This window comes from Tachysurus vachellii, chromosome 3, assembly GCF_030014155.1.
Source record: "Tachysurus vachellii isolate PV-2020 chromosome 3, HZAU_Pvac_v1, whole genome shotgun sequence".
NCBI lineage: Eukaryota > Metazoa > Chordata > Actinopteri > Siluriformes > Bagridae > Tachysurus > Tachysurus vachellii.
In genome coordinates this window covers 9704000-9723817 of record NC_083462.1, presented here as the reverse complement: position 1 = coordinate 9723817, position 19818 = coordinate 9704000, and the positions used below count along the sequence as shown (strand labels likewise).

General features: G+C 37.6%; 1 protein-coding gene across 6 annotated transcripts in view; it reads left to right on the top strand.

Annotated features, from left to right (window-relative positions):
- col16a1 (collagen, type XVI, alpha 1) overlaps window positions 1-19818 on the top strand; it is a 95607-nt gene that overhangs the window by 37629 nt on the left and 38160 nt on the right. For 4 of the 6 annotated variants that reach the window (XM_060865668.1, XM_060865670.1, XM_060865666.1 and 1 more), the window contains exons 8-22: window positions 3083-3157; window positions 10517-10549; window positions 11754-11789; window positions 12068-12124; window positions 12554-12589; window positions 12740-12775; window positions 12897-12935; window positions 13145-13207; window positions 13806-13850; window positions 13964-14059; window positions 15659-15694; window positions 15841-15885; window positions 16074-16109; window positions 17570-17692; window positions 18916-18951. In XM_060865668.1, the coding sequence (XP_060721651.1) occupies window positions 3083-3157; window positions 10517-10549; window positions 11754-11789; window positions 12068-12124; window positions 12554-12589; window positions 12740-12775; window positions 12897-12935; window positions 13145-13207; window positions 13806-13850; window positions 13964-14059; window positions 15659-15694; window positions 15841-15885; window positions 16074-16109; window positions 17570-17692; window positions 18916-18951 (792 nt within the window). The remainder of the gene's footprint in view (window positions 1-3082; window positions 3158-10516; window positions 10550-11753; window positions 11790-12067; window positions 12125-12553; window positions 12590-12739; window positions 12776-12896; window positions 12936-13144; window positions 13208-13805; window positions 13851-13963; window positions 14060-15658; window positions 15695-15840; window positions 15886-16073; window positions 16110-17569; window positions 17693-18915; window positions 18952-19818) is intronic. The other 2 variants (XM_060865669.1, XM_060865671.1) reach the window with 2 other exon arrangements.

The window sequence follows — 19818 nt, the reverse complement described above, 5'->3', positions numbered from 1 at the left end:
GGTTTGGGTTTGTATTTTGGACCTGACCTTCCAATCAATCGCCCAAAGCCTTAAGCACTGAGTCATTACTCTCCTGAAACACCAAGTAGTGTTTTAGCTAGCCCATGCAACCATTTCCAAATCAAAATAATATGCTTTTTACTCCAGTGTCCAGTGTCTCCAATAGTCCAGTGGCTTTTTCTTTTTTTTTTTTTTTTAGACGGCATGGATGCACAGTGTAACAGTTACTCCTGTGTCACAGTTGACAGTGTAATTTTACTCCTCATTCACAAAGACCACTGAAAATAATAGAGTTTAACTGAATTAGAACTCCGACTTTAGTAAACAAACCTCCGTATCCATGATGTGCAGAATCATTCCTGTTTTATGATGTATTGCAAAGATTGTAAGAGGGAAAAGAAGATTAAGGAATAGTTAAAAGCGTGTACCAGGCGATGATAACGTACTGCAAATACTGCAGATTAGAAATGTGTGTGAAAATGTTTTCTATGCAAAGACTGAGAAAAAGTATGTGACACTTTTTTTTCCAGTGCCTTAGAAAACATGGAGACTAGAGAGATCATTATTTGTAATTATTTATTAATATTTTTTGTAAAAAAAAAAAAAAAAAAAAACGTAGCTCATTTATGCATTCAGGTTCCTTGCATTAGCAGAAAATTGTCATCATTTCTTGTAAAATATAATTAAATTGAAGTTATATTTATTTCCCTTTTATATCAGTAACACATGAATATAACTAATGAATAAAAAACAACCTTGTTAGGGCAACTGATTTATTTGTTTTTAATATTTCTTTAATGCATGGCGCAATGATTATTTTTGGAATAAATTGCCTTTAGTGAGCCTGTGGATTTGTTTCCATCTCAATCAAATTATCAAAATTATTTGTGTATAACAACATATAACATCTTGACATGATGATTCCTTGTTGTTAATCAAATTTTGATAGATTTGATTACCACAGGCGAGAGAGCGTGCATGGCATTCGAGTCTGAGCATACTGTGTTTCTGTACGAGTGTTTTTCTTTTCTTTTCTTTTCTTTTTTTCCATAGTGCTCTTTATTTATAAGTTAGCATGGCATTTATTTGATAAATGGACCAAAATGTTGCTAATGTGTCATTTAAACTTCATTTTAGAAGCATATTCAGAATTTACTGGTAAATTAAGCCAATATATCGATAGTTTCGCTTGAGCACACAGCAGCCAAAGTTTTTGTTTAAGAGTTAAAAAAAAGTGAGATTGTCTACAGGAGAGAAATGAGTCTCATTAGGTGTTGGACATGTACAATATTTCTGCTGAATTATGCAGCAAGATGAGAATACCGCTATGGCTCATGTAGGAAAGAATATATATATATATTTTTTTTTTTGTTTTTTTTTGGCCCAAGGGATCTGCAGTGACTCTGTTTTTTTTAAATTGATTGATAAAACTGATGTTCATCACATGGGGAATCTGGGGAATCTGTAGCACATACGTTAAACCTCCGTTATAGAAAGCTGGTGTCTTGGAAAGGAATGCAAAAGACAAAACAAAATAAAAAAGGCAAAATGTCAAAACTTCAGTTTTATAGTTTCAGACAAAGACTCAAGCAGTGTTGCATCATGGCATCAACTTACATAAGGATGTCCTGGGGGCCAGAACTGGGCTTGAGTCATCCATATTGAAGGTTTTTTATTTTCGTTGTTGTTTAACAGGGACTAGAATGTGCCATGTCTTTCTCTCTCTCTCTCTTTTTTTTTTTTTTTTTTTTTGACCAAAATTGATCAGAGCTCTGACAGGGTTCAGCTTGCTGAATTGCTGAGGTTCAGAGAAATGTTTCGCTCCCATGGAGCTCCTGCCTACACAAAAAGCATCCAACATCTTGAATAAAGCCTAGAAATAGTCAAAATAAAGAGCTCCTATAAAAAAAAAAAAAAAAAAAAAAAAGACAAAAAAAATGCTTCCTGTATGAGAGGAAAGGAGGCCACAGGAGAGAACGTACAATCGTTTCTGGTCTGAAGTTTAGAACTGCGTGTGCTTTATGATCTGAAACTATATTAAAACTCTGCTGATGGAATGGCTAGTAGCTATTATACAGCATTATGACAGGTTTACGATGTTAATGGGGTGTTGTGATACAGCCCAACATGAAGCGTATTATTTTTCTAGAACACTAAAAATGTTTATTGATTATTATTAACTTATTATTAACTAAATGCTTAGTGTTAAGGGAATATCTGTGAAAGCAAGCAGTTGCCCTCTAACTGGTTTGTCTTTTGTCTTAGCTTGACATTTTACCAAAAATCATAAACAAAAACACAAGAATTGTTCCATATAATCACTAGTAATCACTTCTAACAAAAAAAAGCTTCGTCATATCGCTGAAATTCCTGGTTGAAAACGAGAGATTTTTATATGCATTGCATTATCTGGGGCTTCCGGCCAGTTCTCATGTCTGAGTTGTTACTATAGAAACAATAATGGATTAGAGCCTGTGCATTAATGTTTATGTTTCAGCCAGGATTTTTGTCAGAGCTGCTGTTATAGAAAATGAATCCACACCTTCTAATTTGAGAACTCCACAGCGCTGTGGTTTTACAGCATAATATTTCATGGATTCATGAATCTCCATGCATTATTTGGGAGGGCAGGCGTGTTCATTGTAACCGGTGACGCTAAACTACTCCCAGTCAAACATTTTAATGAGCCTTTTTAATGAGCCCTAGATCTTCAGCGCGTGGCGTTCTGTTGGGGCATATGCTCAGGGCTCCCTGTGAGCAGAGTTTAAAATGGAAACAAGGGCAACAGATGCCCCTAAACAAACTTCAGGAAAAAAAATAATAAACAGTTACGTTACAGTTTGTCTTGACAAGTTTCAGAAAGGGAAGAAAGCAGTGTTTGTGTCATATGACAACAGGGTTGCAGACATTTTTCAAATGTGTTTTGAATCCTCATCAGACTCAGGTGGTGTGATTTATTTTTATATTCTTTTATTTATTGCGTTTTCTTGCTAGTAACTAAGTATTCAAACTTTTTGCACTCTTCAGATTTGGAAAGATCTGATCAGCGTAGGTTGTTAAAAAGATTTTGTTTTCTTTTCAGTGCCCCCCAGATGCCCCGAAGAGTCGTAGAGCGGCAGAGAACCTGGTGGAGATTCTCCCAAACCCTTTCAGCCAGGTAGGTGGGACTCAACCTAAAGTGAAGACACTTCATATTTGTTATCTATCTATCTATCTATCTATCTATCTATCTATCTATCTATCTATCTATCTATCTATCTATCTATCTATCTGTCTGTCTGTCTCTCTGTCTGTCTGTCTGTCTGTCTGTTCATTCATCTATCTATCTATCTATCTATCTATCTATCTATCTATCTATCTATCTATCTATCTATCTATCTGTCTGTCTATCTGTCTATCTCTGTCTGTCTGTCTGCCTGTCTATCTATTCATTCGTCTGCCTGTCTGTCTGTCTGTCCGTCTGTCCGTCTATCTATCTATCTATCTATCTATCTATCTATCTATCTATCTATCTATCTATCTATCTATCTATCTATCTATCTATCTATCTACCTACCTATAAGACAAATAAGACAAATAAGACAAATAAGACAAATAAGAAAATGTTATTAACAGATGATCACATGTTGTGGTGGTAAAATAGACTGTGGACCTCAAAACACATTGAAAATCATGTTAATGAAAGTGAAAGTGTATCTTTAAGAAATGCTTGGACCTCTTTTCGTCATAAGGTTGTGATTAAGCCAGTGTTTAAAGATTGCAGCTCATGTCACAAATCCCAGATAACAGATACCAAACTTGCGGTTGGTTATCAGCAGAACAAGTTCTGAAGACATGAGTGAAAATCCAAAGCTACAGTACTGTATGTCTATGCTGCAGTTAACATAATCAACACTGTCCACCGTGACGTGATCCATCATAACCCTGAGCAGGATAATGCGCTTACTGAATATGAATGAATGTTATCTGACATGCAGGCGTGCATGCTGGCAGGTTAATGATCTGCTTTACCAGTGATGCGTAGACCAGATTATAGTTTTCATATCTCTCTTTTGTTTTTCCTCAATTTCTTCCTTTATTTTTTGTATTTCTCTGGCCTTCTGGTTGCCTTTATCACTTGCTGCCTTTGTCTATTTTGCATTCAGAGTGAATTGTTGCTCCTTGCTCATCTCCCCTTCTGTTAATGACTTGAGTGTGTGCCCTGTTCCCAGCTGCAATCTATTTGTTCTCCGATGGCTCAGCTTGCACTGCAAATAAAGCTGCTCCTAGCATGCCTTTTACAAACCAGAGGTTCAGCTCAGCGGTTATTAGCATATGTAAACCCAATGAACTTAGGTTTCTCTCTCTCTCTCTCTCTCTCTCTTTCTCTATCTATCTATCTATCTATCTGTCTATCTATCTATCTATCTATCTATCTATCTATCTATCTATCTATCTATCTATCTATCTATCTATCTATCTATCCAAGGCTAATCTAAAAATCTAAATAGGCCAACGTCTTTTTGTTTTGTTTGCATGTTGTTGTTTTTTTGCCTGAACCTATTCACAACAAAGACAAACCAAATGTTGCAACTCAAAACACCAATTACGGTAATTCTTGAAGTTCAAGAATACACCTTCGGAGGGTTGTGTGTTTTGTGCATTGCATTGCCGTAATCTTATAATAGAAGTTTGCCCCGATTTCTAGAGTGAGAAAGGGGTAATGGTTTAAAGCCCTGTTGTTGAATATGAAAACAAAGCCTGACTAACCAGAGGCTGACTATTGAGAATTTGCGTATTATAAATAATATCTTACCTCGCAGACTGGCTACAGCATCCAGAATAAGAATTTCTAAACGAGTTAAATTCAGCATTGGTTTTGTTCAATTTGTATTAGACAGTCTATCCACTGATGGTCCTACCTGTTTCAAGTACTAATTGCATTCCTCGCTATTATTAAATTACACGAGGCCAAGGGTTTTAAGGAACGTCACACAGTGTAGGCACTGAAGCTTCCTCTCACAAATCCTCGCTGAGTTTACTTTGGTTCACCGCTTAGCTAATACTCTTGGTGAGTGTTGCTGATATTCAGTTTTGTTCGTTCTGAAAGCAGCTATAAGTTTGAGGATTAGTAGCTACATGTGCTGTTAAAGAATTCACATGCTAGCCACTATCTACAAATCTGGACTTTTATATTTTCAGGTGTATTTAATAATTCTAAGTCAAACTTGTTAGTCATTTAAATGCAACATGGAGTTTATATGTATTTCATATACATATTGTAAAAATCTTTTATTGTAATTCCTGTGATGGGTTAATATGGACAGATATACAGATTTTCTTCAATTCAGTGATGAAAAACAATGAATTCTTTAGTGAAATACTTTCAAGGGCTAAATCGCACGCTAGTTAGCATGCTAAAAAACACTAGGCATTTTTCTATCAGTAACATTAGCAAACTATTTTGTACATGCTAACCCTGCAATACAATATCCTTTTAATTTTTGGATTGCCTGTGCTTGTATTTTCTTGTCTACGTTTTCCCAAATGCTTTGTAAAAGATTTCTTCCTCCTCTTGAATATTTCTAACAAAGCCCAATAGAGTAAAGTAGAGTAATTGGATTATTAGCTCCGGGTTACTCATGGAGTAAGTTCCTCATGTTTTTCCGCATATGGTGGCAACCAGTGTGGGTCATTTAGCCAGTTAATAAAGATGTGCTCCTTAGAGATATATCATTTGAACACATTTTGACTGTTTCCTGCCCTCAGCTGCTTGCTCACATCTGCCATTTGTTTGCTCCATTACTATTACACAGGCAGATGTGCACCTTAATCAATTCCTGAGGTTTTTTTGTTGTTGTTGTTGTTGTTTTTTTTAGATTTTCTTGTACGTAAAACATAGCTATTAACAGTGGCTCTTTCCCTTTCATAACAAAATTGCATCCAAATTTGATCTGGAAAGGTGAGTCATTCTATTATATTAAACTCAATACACTTTGTGAATCATGCAAAGAGTTGGAGTTCAGAAGCGTCACTGAAAAGCTTTTATTTCTTTTTTGTGTGTGATGTGTGTTTATACATGGCATCTCGACCGCTAATCTCTTATGTGCTGCTTAAATAACAGCCTGGAGTTAAAATGGGTTTTTATTTGACGGTCCTATCAAAATACTCTAAATTGTTGAAGTGCTGAATTGGAATAAAAATAAAAAAAAAACACTGAAATGCATATGTATTCACCCCTTTGGTATGAAACTACTAAATTATATCTGGTCCAACTAAGTAACCTTCAGATTTATATAATACGTTAACCACGTTAAGATGTTACAGGCTGGAAATTTATGGCAGCGTGGACAGAAAAAGCAAAGACATTTGGAGTTTGCCAGATAGCACGTGACAGACATGACATGACATGACACTCCCCAAACACCCAGATAAAGCTGAGATTAAAATGTACCATTTTGGCCACAATGCGAACTTCAATGTATAGCACCACCCCAATATTTCCCATCATCTAGAAAACCCCATTCTTTGATTGAAGCATGGTGGTGACAGCACCACTCTATGCTTGTTGGTTTGGTGTTAGTGGGTTACAAAATCCTTACAGCTTAATCTGGTATTATTTAGGAAAATTGTCCCACAACTAGCATGCTTTTTCAGCCTAGATTTCCTTAAAATGCGAAAAAACTCTACTGTAGTAAAGCAGTTTATTTCTTTTCAGTGCTATTGACCATTACTTTAGCAGAAGTATGTAGCTGTACTTGTCTAGTCTTGGTTTATCTTGGTTTTTGTTGCTTATTTGCTGTATTAACGCTATAGATATTTATTAAACATAAATTTAGCCTCAATTCCACATCTTAATCAATCCTGAAGAACAGTGTATTCAATCAATATCTCCATGTAGAACAAACGCAAACAAGTGACAATATATCATAAAATGTTCTGTCAAATCCCCCAATAATAACAATGTTACACTCATTTGGTGGTATAAAGGGCAACACGGTTTAAAACAAACAAAAATAAGCCAAATGCAAGAATTAATCTGTGATCTGATGATAAGGTGGACCTGCTGCTTATGGATACACATGAATACATGTGTGTCATCCAGGTCTTATAGAAAATTTCCATCCGCCAACCCAAAGCCTTAACCACTGAACCATCATGTCCTGCAACGGTGGAAACACATTCTTAACCACTCGAAACTATGTTTGTGGAAAGAAATCTAAAAACAAAAACGGTAAAAATGAAATTTTAAAATTCTTGACATGCATTGAAACATAGTTTTAAATAACAAAACAGCATTTTGGTATGAAAATCAAATGTCCCTTTCATGTACTGTAGAAGCCAAAACAAAGAAAAAAAAAAGCCTCAGCATACGTACGGACAGATCCTGAGTTCGCACGTTAATCTATAGGCATTTTTTTATATATAGATGTGAAAACTTCAAACTTACCTACAGTAACTGTATCGATTCTTTGCATGTATCTCAACCATAAGTAAAGTTTGAGCATTTTAAATGATTATTTATCAATTTCATTGTTTCACTGTTTACAATCTGTCACAGATCGGTTTGTGAGGAAATCACTAGCGAGTTTTTACCTAGTAACGTCTGGTTCATGAACGACTCGTTCTTTTGAATCAGTTCTTCTTGGTTGAACCAGTTCACCAAATCGGATCGACTGATTCGGATTAATCAACTCGATCTTTACAGATCCTGAAGTTAGTCGATCACAGCTCACTGACTCGAAATATACCTGAGTGTATGATCCTGTGATGCCTAAGAATGATGTCAGAGTTTGCCATAAATTCTTTGACTCTTCAGTTACTCCAACAATCGACTATCTTAGCTGAGAACAGTCTCATATGGACTAGAGTGAGAACTGAGGAGCTGCTGAAACTGAGCTTGGCGTACCGAGGGCTTTTGCACAAACAGCAGAAGATATACCAAATAAAATCTATTGGAAATATCTATTTATTATTTATCTATGTATTATAAGTAGTACTAATACTAGTGTTAATAGTAATATTAAAAAGAAGGAGAACAATAATGATGGTGATGATGATGATGATTATTAGTAGTAGTAGCATCACACATATATGAATGATGTCATTACATGAAGATGAAAGTGAAAGTTATTATTGTTGTTTTTTTTTTTTGTTTTTTTTTTTTTTTTATCAAGACAAACAGTCTTTCTTTGCCAGATTAATTTTAAAAATATATTTAAAAATAAATAAGTAAATAAATAACCTACATATTTATGGCTATTCACAGTCACATCTGATTGGTTTCCCCAGAACACCACATATATATAGAGCATATTACAGAAACAGACATAATAAATTCTTACGCTGGAAAAAAATCTAGATCCCATTAAATTTTCACCAAATGTTTTTTTTTAGGGCATTTTAAATGCATTTCTGCTCACTGGCTTTTCATTTTGGGTTTCATATTGATTCAATCTCATTTTGCTAGAAAGTAATCACAGTCCTAGAGGGGGCTCCAGCACAGTTTGGTGATTTTCCTGATCAAGGACCAATGAATGAACTCACCAGGTAAATACTAGGCTGAGTAGGAAAATAAATAAATAAATCGCTAAACTGTGCTAGTCTGTAACCCTGTAGGACTGGAACTGATGACCCCTGATCTGGAGAGAATGTTGTACCGTAATGAAAGGAGCGAGGTGTTTCATGGCAGTGTGCACACGCTTTTTGTGTGCATGTTTGTGCTTGTTTTAGGTTTTCTCCTGTGCGTACAGCCCTTTTTCCTGCCATCGCTGTTGGATATTAGTGTTAATTTAGCTCCTGCTGGAAGTGACGTTTATATACTGGCAATTTTTAAAAGGAAACACTCCCGTGTACGTGTCAGCTGCCTCTGCACTGGATGCATGCACACACATGTTCGCTGTTGTTCCTGACCCAAAAGCTATAATGTGGCATTCAGTGTTGCACAGCACATGAAGTGTGTACACACACACACCCACGCCTGTCTGGGGTTAATGAGATGCAGGCGGTGTGTTGTTGACTGATGTATTCCCAGTCACATTAATCGTCTCGTGGGCTGCCACGCCGGCACGGCTCGAGTGAGATCATCGCAGCCGACTTAAACAAAACGCGGTGCATTATTAATGCCTACATTCCTTGCGTGTGTGTTCACAACACATCACTGCTAAGGTTTTCCGTCTTGTGCATGCCTGGAGCTGTGTGGACTGTTTGCCTTCTGCTGCAGAATCTGTATGCATTTGAGTGTGTGTGTGTGTGTGTGTGTGTGTGTGTGTGTGTGTGTTGCTTTACTTTGATCCTAATATGTTGCTTGGTCCTGCAGGCAGAACTGGAGATTAGGTGCTCAGCTTTATTTGTCATTGTGTCTTTTACCTCGCTGCTTTTTGCATGAGTTTAGTTATCAAAACACATCATATGAAAAAAAAAATAAGAGCCTGAGTCATTTTAAGTAACATTTCATATTGATAATTAATCAAACCTTGAAAAAAATCATGGCTACTGGCTAAGCTGTTCCGTCAGGACTGCAGCCAGTCGTAACAGATAGGATCACACTATCCTCTATTTATCCTCTCTTTTCAGCTCCTCCTTTTTTCTTTTCTTTCATTTACTTTTTAAAATTTCTCATCATTCTTTTAATCCTTTTTTCATTTTCGTGATGATGATAAATCTTTTTATATGTACAGTATATTAGATATAACATTTTAATAGGAACACCTATGCAGCATACTTATTCATTCATTCATTCATTCATTCATTCATTCATTCATTCATTCATTCATGCAGTTATTCAGTCAGCCAATCATGTGGCAGCAACCCGAGGCATAAAATCATACAGATAAAGATCAAGAGGTTCAGTTGTCAATGTTCTCATCAAAAATCAGAATGTAGATAAAATGGAATGGAGAATTTCAGAAACTGCTGATGTACTGGGATTTTCACATAAAACAGTCTCTAGATTTGACACAAAGTGATGCTGGTTTGATCTGACAGTAAGTTTGTATGTGGAAACTCTTTACAACTGTGGTGTGCAGGAAAGCGTCTCAGAATGCACAACACGTCAAAGGCTGAAGAAAAACTGGGCAGTTGAAGATCTAAAAAGTCTTCAACTGTTTATTTTGGTTGAGTGTTACTCGCCGTAGCCTCAGATTCCTGTTCTTGGTTGATAGGAGTGGAACTTGATATGATTTTCTGCTGCAGAAGGAAATCACACATCTCAAGGTTTGTGTGTTTTGTAGTCTGAGATGCTTTTCTTCTCAGCGTGATCTTCATTCATTCAAACCCAACTAGCCATTCTCTTGAGAATACTAGAAAGTCTTACTTATAAAAATCCTACCATCCACCAAGGCACTGATCACATTTTCCCCCATTTTGATGTTTAACGTGAACCTTAATTGAAGATCTTGACCTGCATGATTTTATTTATGCATTGCACGTCTGCCACATAATTGTGTTAGGGTTCAGATCTTCTATTAAAGTGTTTATTAAGTGTATATAAACAAAGAGGTTTCATTTATCCCTTACTCGTTGTTTTTTTTCACAGCCGATCCATGGATCAAAAGAATTGGCGGAAAAAGTAAGTCTCATAAACCAAGCCAGCAAAAGCAACATTTAATCCGAGGAATCTTCCACATGTTCCTCCATTAGTTCGAGCTCAGTCTGGAAGCTCTTCCTTACACACCAGCAGACCTTTGACTTGCTCTGTAATACAGAATAAATGGGAAGCAGATAGCTGAATATGGAGGCGCAGCAGAGAAGAGATAGAATTTGAACACCATCCGAGATTGAAAATTGAGATAATACACTGACAGCGGAATGATTTGTATGTTATTATGCAGCACCGATCTTCAGGGGCTCACTGGTTTCCTGCCTGTTTTGTCGCTCATGTGCAATAACTGAGTAGTGCTTCAAATTAGCATACTAAACATCTCCTGTCAGTCTGTTTCGCACTTCAGCTGTGTAGACTCTCAATCACTTATGGCTCAGTGAGGGAAAGCATTTTACCTGGTTTCAGATGAATTAAACAGACTTCGCAATGGGAAGTGAACATACCCTAATGACTTACAACCGCTCCAGGAAAGAGGGGTTTTTATTTTAAAAAATTACTTGATTTATTTCGCCAGCTTTAGATGATCGTTTTATTACCACACTGAAAAGTTATCTCTCGATGTGTACAAGGGTATATTTCACATTTCTACCCCTCCTTCCCTACAGATGTGTGATTGGAAAGGTGAGTTGAGGTGAGATGAGTAAGAGCACTACTTGTTCCAGGAGAGTGAAGAAAAGGCCTGTTTTATCCCGCTCTCTTGTCTCTCTTTGCTTTAGCTCGCTTCAGTTAGTATACATTACCAGCCTAGTCTAGAAGAAGGACTTACTGGCACGACGGGTGGTAGATTTTGTTTTAATTACGGCCTTCCGCTGTAAGTGTCGGCTATTTATGACTTGCTTTAGTTCACATGTGCCCCCTCCTGCCCGTGTACTGCTCCAGCTGGCGTGTGCCAGAGCCGCCGTAGGGATCCTGCTGTTCTTACTGATCTTTATCTCCCATGAGAGAGATAGGCCGTGCTAAAGAGACGCACCAGTGGACCCCCCCACCACCACCACCACCTACCCCACCCTTTCCCTCGCTGTTTACCCTTCTCTTCATACGCGCCGTATTTTTTTGCTCCGTCCTTCGTTTTTAAACTGTGCTTTACTGCCATCCTCAGTCCAACATGTGAAATTCTGACTCGCCGTGTGTTCAGAAATGAAATGATTTGGTTTTTTACTTTCTCTCCTAGTGCGCAGGCTGCGTGTTGATCACTGAGGATCAAAATGTGGGTATAACAGTAATGTTTGCCACATATCGAGCATGTATTGCACCATATGCATGAACACTCTTTGGGACAGTGTTCCACTTGTTCATATTCCGCCCATGATAGCGGCTTTACGAGGTGAAATCTGAAAGATGGATTTGCAGCTCGAGATTTGATATACGGAGTCATGCTGCATGATGCGCTTCCACTCGGCTTGTGCGAGCACGATCCGTATACACAAAGGCCACATCGGGGTGCTCTGCATGTTGTGTTATATCAGGTTCTCTGCTGTGTTTCAGATCGTCCAGGAAGAGGGAGCGGGTCAGCGTGGCCTGAAAGGAGAAAAAGGAGAGCGGGTAAGAATTAGCAGTTGGTTCACTATCACTGACTTGCATTTGGCAAAGCACAAAAAAGCACAGCTGTCATTCACGGCCCAGACCTGCCGAGATTAGACAAGCCAGTCAACGAGTGCACAGGGAGCTTCATTTGTTTTGGCGTCATTAAGCTCTGGCTCATTAGAGACTGCTTATTTTTTTTTTTTTTCTTTTTTTTTTCCCCCAAAAGCGTCTCTTTGAATACGCTGACTTTTCCAAGCTTTCATTATTTTTGGCATTGTATGCTGATACATTAATAGCAAAGCCCATCTCCTTAATGGGAGGCTATGAGATGATCATGAGAGGATATTAAACTGTCTTTGTGCTTCTCTTGGTCGGAACCATTAGAATACTTTTTAAGCGGATTACATTTTGTACCTCTTTGCAATGATCCTTTTAATCCATCTGCAGGGTCTGGACTGCACCGGAGCTGGAGTTTCCGGTCGAGTAAGTTCCTCACCTTTCCCCACTGCTTTCCTTTCAATTTCACTATTGATCGGTGTATAATTAAAGGACGCCCTGACGGACAGGAGGGTGTTTTTTTGTTGTTGTTGTTGTTGTTGTTTTTATTGCTTAGCCTGTGTGCTTGTGTTTTAGTGTCCAGAAGGAGTGAAGGGGGAGAAAGGAGAGCCGGTAAGTGCGTGCTCCTGTGAGATCAATGGATTGTTGGAGAGGTTCTGCTTGAGCCGAGGGATATATCTTGATCCTGTTTCCACCCGTTGATTCAACTGTTCCTTATTCGCTTATATTTCAGGGTCTGTCTGGAAACTGGGAGGCGGCTGTAGGAATTAAGGTGAAAAATAAAGCGTTAATGGTTTTGCGCTGTTCTTCTTTGTGTACGTCTGTTGGTTATTAGGGTTTATTGAATTTCGTCGTAGTTAAAGATCAGGGGAGCTATTAAAATGATTAGTTATCTTAAAAACAAAGCCCAAAGCCTTTTCACTCTCTGTCTCTATCTGTTACTATTTAATTCACATTCATTCTTTCCTCTTTCACTCTCAGGGAGATAAAGGACAGAAGGGTGAAGTCGGATCCCAGGGTCTCACTGGAAGTCCAGGGAAAGATGTATGTCGACGATCTCCACTGGAACGTCTTTATTTCAAATGTCTTGACTTTTTTCTATGAAAATAAGTCAATATTCATTGTAATTGTCCTCTTTGTTTTCTTTTTACTACCTAAATGTGTGCACTCCATGGTCTTTAAAATCCATACGTTCATAGGACACAGGTTTTTGAAAGCGTTCTAAGGAATTACACTCCATTTAAGCTGCTCTCTTCCAACTGTTCCCTCTTCAGCAAGATCTCTTTAGAACTTAAATCTCTTTAATGCCTCATAGATTACCTTAGACCAACAAAGGCCCTTAAATCAATTCTTCTCCATTGATTCTTTTAAATGGAGAGTCGGAGCGTATTAAGCGAGATTTAAACACCCTAATCTTTTTTTGTTCTTTTCTAGGAAACAAGTATGCTAACAGATTCACTGCTTAGTGCATGTTTACAGTTTTAATTTGTTTTTTAATTCTAAATTGTTTATCTGGTTAAACCAACCTTTACTGATGACCTGCTTGTTTTAGATCGAATAGATAACTTCTGCAGGGCTTTCAGAGGTGTGTGTCCTGGCTGTGTAGGCATGGAATGTGGTTTAACGCTCTGCCTTGTTCTAGGGTCGTGCTGGATCTATTTGTATTGTGGGTCCTAAAGGACAGAAGGTAAACTTGACTGAGCTTTCACAATTGATTTTAACATTTAAAGATTGATTTTACGCTTTGCTTTTCACACTGTAGCATATAATACATTTTAACCGCTTTGACTGATTTAAAAGGGAAACACAGGTTCTGTTGGTCCAGAGGGGCTTGCAGGAGAACCAGGGTTACCAGGAACTCCCGGACCTCCTGGCATTGGCACATCAGGAAAACCTGTAAGCATTTAATCATTAGGTCTTTTATTGCACGCATCTTCTTATTAGATTTTGCTGCTGTGACCTCAGGTAGTGTATTGTATTACATATTAATCATTTCTCTAGAAACTAATAAAACACTTTTACTTAATTACAGACACGAACACTCAGGGGTCACTTTATTAGAAACACTATACTAATACCGGGTCGGTCCTTTCCTTCGCTCTCAGAACAGCCTTGAGTCTGTGTGGCATGGATTTGACGAGATGCTGGAAACATCCCTAGTCCATGTTGAGATGATTGCAGCGGCATGTTCATGCCATACTGTACATTCTAGCGCGCTTCAGAAGAGCTCTGTTCTGTTCAGATCTGGTGTGTGGAAATGCCACTGAATCAGTTAGATCTGACCTTGTGACATGCTGCAGTATCTGCCATCATTATAAATTAGCTGTTATAAAATGGGTTTATTGTTCCCACAGTATTCAGCACCAACACTCAGATACTCAGATACTTATCTACTGATAAGGGCTCAAAGTGTGCCAATGAAACTTGTTGTCTGTGTGTTTTTCTTGTTATATTTCCTCCCATGAGAGTTAGACTTAGATGGCTATTTTTAGTCTCTGACCTAATGAACCAGAATCAGGATGTATTTATTAACTGAGACGTTGTAAGACATTCTGTATAATGATGTCTGGCAAATTCAATAAAAATAAGTGTAAACATAAGAAAACATTCACCACACCATCAGACCACCACCACCACAAGTGACACGAGGCAGGTTGGATCTGTGTGAAGCCTGATTCTGACTTTACTATCTACATGTTGGTGGTGGCCCAACTGGTTAAGGCTCTGGGTTGTTGATCGGAGGCTCGGGGTTCAAGGCCCAGCACAGCCAAGCTGCCACTGTTGGGCCCTTAAGCAAGGCCCTTAACCCTCTCTGCTCCAGTGGTGCTGTATCATGGCTGACGCTGTGCTCTGACCCCAACCTCCTCAGTTGGGCTATGTGAAGAAAAGAATTCCACTGTAATGCATATGTGGCGATAATAAAGGAAACAAATGATGTTACAGCATAAATCAAGAATGAAATAAAATCAGACCAAATGACTTTTAGTCCCAGTCCCAATGATTCCCAGTTGATCTTTTTTGAGTCTAAGGATTGAAATCTGTTGTGGTCTTCTGCTATTGTAGCTTGTCGACCTCAGAGTTTGATATGTTGTGCATTCTGAGATGCTTTTCGCTCGGTAAATTTTAAACAAAAGGTTATTTAAGATATAGAGGTTATTTAAGATTTGGAGCTTTCCTGTCAAATTGAAGCAATGCATCAATAGGCATTTCCTGCAGGTTTCTAAATGAAGTCTGTACTGTTCAGTGTTGTCATTTCATGTGATGTTGGTTCAGTTAGGTTCATTATGCTTTATTATTGCACATGCTTTCATCAGAATTAGCGTTAATCTTGTAATACATTCTGACACTGCATTGCATTCAAAGACTGATTAAAGTAAAAGACTTCAGGACCCCTGTGCATTATGATTTATGACACTCATGCAGATTTATCTTTATTTAAGTAATTCTGGCTGATGAAACGTTTGACCGTGGATCCTCTTCTTTATTTGTACTCAGGGGAGCCCTGGCCTACCTGGATCAAAGGGAGATAAGGTGAGTGAAGCAGAATTTGACTGATTATTGTAATAGTTTGTTAGATCAATTGTTTCTCTTCAGCAGACTCTCCTCATGACTACTGTTCATCCTGAGGTGTTTCAAAGAACTGCGTCTGAAGTAATATCTGTATTTTACTGTTCCAGGGAGATGCTGGGATACCTGGGAAGGATGGAATGACAGGTGATCCTGTAAGTCTGATGATCCTCTTATGTCAAAAACCTCATTTTAAAATTGAAATTATTATTCAGAGGCCATTGTCTGTGCAACACCATAATCAATGCCATTTATTCCTTGCCATTATCTCTGTAATAACAATCTACAATTCAGTGGAAGTGGAAAAGTTTGGTTACTTTGGTGATGCTTTGGTTTCTTGCAGGGTCCAAGAGGTCCGGGTGGCTCCAAAGGTGAAAAGGTGAGCAAACAGAAAACTATCTAGACTTGTATCATTTAAAAATGGATTTAAAATTTTTTTTTACTATGTCATGCTGATTAGAACCGTGTTCTATTTTTTTTTTATTTTATTTATTTATGTATTTATTTATTTAAAAAGTATTTTTTTTATTTTTTATTATTTTTTTTGAATACATGTATATATACACACAAAATATGAACATTTTAATGAAAATGTTTCTAACAGAAATTATTTTAGTAGATGTTTTTAGACATATCGTTATGGATATTTTGAGTATGAGCTGATAAAGTAGATATTATTCATTAACAAATTCTAAAATATTCTCATGCCTCAGTCCATCTCAGTTCTCAGTATTAATGAATCCTGGTCATTAACCGACCAAAAACACTTTTATTTGCATGTTTTTCCATTTCCATTCATTATGCTTTTATTCTCTGTGTAAAATCATTGTGTTCCAGCATCATTACTGTATATAGTTCATTATATAGTGTTCTATATACTGTAGTTCTTGTCCATATGACTAATCCAAATACTTCACTCAATGATTTGTCTTAAACTATCATTCCTATGATAGAGACAGATCTGCCTTTCAGTATCTGGGTGCAAGCTGAAATCTTTCAGTCCTCCGAGCCATGACATAGTCTAAGTGCAATTCTAGCTGTTAGCATGTGTTACTGCAAGAGTAAAAACAAAACAGTGGTAATAGGAACAAAACGTATTAGTAGCTTTTAATGTCAGTGTTTTCATCTCCTTATAAACAGGATAGTGAGCTGCATGGTTCTTAAGTACCAAAGCGCTGCTTGACAGCTGACACAGCTTGAAGAGCATTCAGTGTGCCATCCCATCCCATCCCATCACATCCCATCACATCCCATCCCATCCCATCCCATCCCATCCCATCCCATCCCATCCCATTCCATCCCGTATCACTGTCATTGTGATACATTGATTTGAATTACCTTTATATATCGGTCACATGCTGGGAATGTGTTGTGCAGCTACATTAAAGTGTTTTATTCTACTGAGAGACGTAATGTAGGAACTGTAGAGCTACAACAGCTCTGCTTTGACTCCTATTGTAATGTAAACTTCCTGAAAGTTCACAGAGCAGTTACAGTAGAAACGAACGCTCCACTCTGTGTACACGACACGTGCAAACCACATCAGGCTTTGATTCGAGTTCCTGCAGTGCTGCAGTGTTCTCTGTCTCCCTCTCCTTCCTGTGCTTCCCCTCTTCCTGACCCCGAGCTTCATTCATGTCCCTGCTAAATCGAAAACATGGCACGGTGTTTTGTAAGAACTGATTAAAGAATAAAAAGCAGACAAAATAAACTTGTGCAGTCGTCTGTTCACCTGAGTGGGTCGCTTATGTATGCTTATATATGGGAAATTGTGGATTGTCATAGAAAAGTTTTGGATGATTTGTATATTTTCTGAAAATACTTTGTTGATAATTTAAGGGTGAACCATGTGAAGTTTGTCCAGTGCTGCCGAAGGATTTGAGTGAAACCACAATTATTCAGGGGAAGCCTGGTCCCAAAGGAGAACCTGGAGCACCAGGCAAAGCAGACCAGGGTTTGCCTGTAAGTTCATTTCTACTAAAAACAAATACATAGATCTATCCATATTTCTTAGTCTGATTTTTTTGTTATATATTTCTGTAAAGCTGCTTTAAGACAATTCCTATTTTAAAAGCATTGAACAAATAAAATATAAATGAATTGAATTTTCCTATCTAGCTACTGTAAGTAGCTATTTTAACCTTAAAGATCCTTTTCCTGTCATCTATGGCATTTAAATCTCTGTCTATCTTGCACACCTACAGCCGGTTACACTGACATGACGCTCATGTATACATGTGTGAATTAATGTGAAATCCTAAGGTCCCATGAGCACGAGCTGTTTTTAGGGGTTTTTTTTATGTTTGAAAGAGAAATACACTCCTGCTTTCTGAATTCTAGGACTTTAATTCTAAGTCAATATATTATCTTGCCTCGGCATGCTCTTGTTCGTATCCTTATTTTTTTACCTTTTACCTTGTGGGAGGCAATCCTCACCTCTTTTTTTTTTTACTTTTTTGAACCGATGGAACAATGCTTCAAGCCTGCTGGGTTTATATCCAGTGAGTAACGATGCCCTTATTCTGCTTGCCACCAACCAAGCCAGATAATCATATTCTATCTCACATAATTATAGCCACTGGGAGCGTTTTTATAACTCATCTGTTGAGGCCTGGTGATTTTTCTCTAAACAAAACCCCCATTCCATTGTCAACAGCAGCAGGTTTTCCCCTCTTTCATTGGGCTCAAGGAGGCCGAGATGAAATCTTCACAACGTAATGTGTGCTTTATGGCTCTTCTGTTATATATTTATTTATATATATTTATTCTTTTATTTTTTTTACCTATTTAGACTTACTGTCTGTTCCACTGTGTGGGAATGATAAAATCTGCCAAATAAGAGTTCGATGTGCTTGGCCCACCATAAGACAATGGTGTGCATTTCACTGTAACTATTTGCAATAAAGTCAGAGTCAATTCCTCATAGTCAGATATGGGCCTGGGGAAAAGAGGAGGACAGATGGAGAGAGCAAAGAAGGGCAGAAATGAGAGATAAATGGAGAAAGGGAGTGTGTGTGTGTGTGTGAGAGAGAGAGAGAGAGAGAGAGAGAGGGAGAGAGAGAGAGTATGAGAGAGAGAGGGAGAGAATGGGTAAAAAGTGATAGAGCATTAAGAGAGCAGTGCCATCTTGTATAGCAGTAAGTCTGGATTGATTCTTTTATTTATTTATTTTTCTCTCCTCTTAGGGATCTCCAGGGAAAGATGGAAAAGCAGGGGAAAAGGTATGTGCTGACTCATACCGTAATGTCACCAATTAAAGGAGGAGTTTGTAACCATTTCAAATCAGAGCATTAACATATTACAGTAATGCATTTGGTTCCAGACAGACCAGACAAACACACTGCTATGTGAGATGTCTTGTGACTGACCGGTTTTCTGACTAAGGGTGGGGCTAATTTACGTCCAGTGGGGTGGAGCAATTTTTTATTTATTTATTTTTTTTTTAAATAAATGGCATCAATTGCCTAGGATCATGTGTACTATATAGAAACAATTATAATATTACTGTATGAGTGCAAAATGTCAGATTTCATGCAGCAAGACATCAAACGTACGTCTAATTAATTAACATACATTACAGTGTTTTTATGTGGAAATATGCAATATAATGAAATAATATATAATAAAATTCTTTCTTTCTCTATGTCTTTCTTTCTTTCTTTCTTTATTTATTTATTTATTTGTTTGTTTATTTTTAATTTATTTTTATTATTTTTTTTATTTTATTTTTGAGGTTGTAAACCTATTGTAAACCAGGCAACTATGACAAAGCCCTAATATTCTGTTTGGCATGTGTTAATGCAGTTGAGGTATAAACTCACACAGGGATATTCTTTTGTAGTTCAGTACTTCAGAAACATTGTGATGTACCAAATAGCGAGCACACATTTAAACGATGTCTAAAAGTCTTAGGTTCGCCTCAAAAAGCTACTGTTATTAAATCATTTATCAAAACCTAGTGTTGACTTGACAGTGCAGAAGGTGCGTTTTGTCAAGCCGTGCATGTCCATTGTGTCCTCTATCTTTATGCTTCCTGCTTTCAGCTATGAAGCATTCACAGAAAGCCCAATGTTTCATAACTGTTTGTT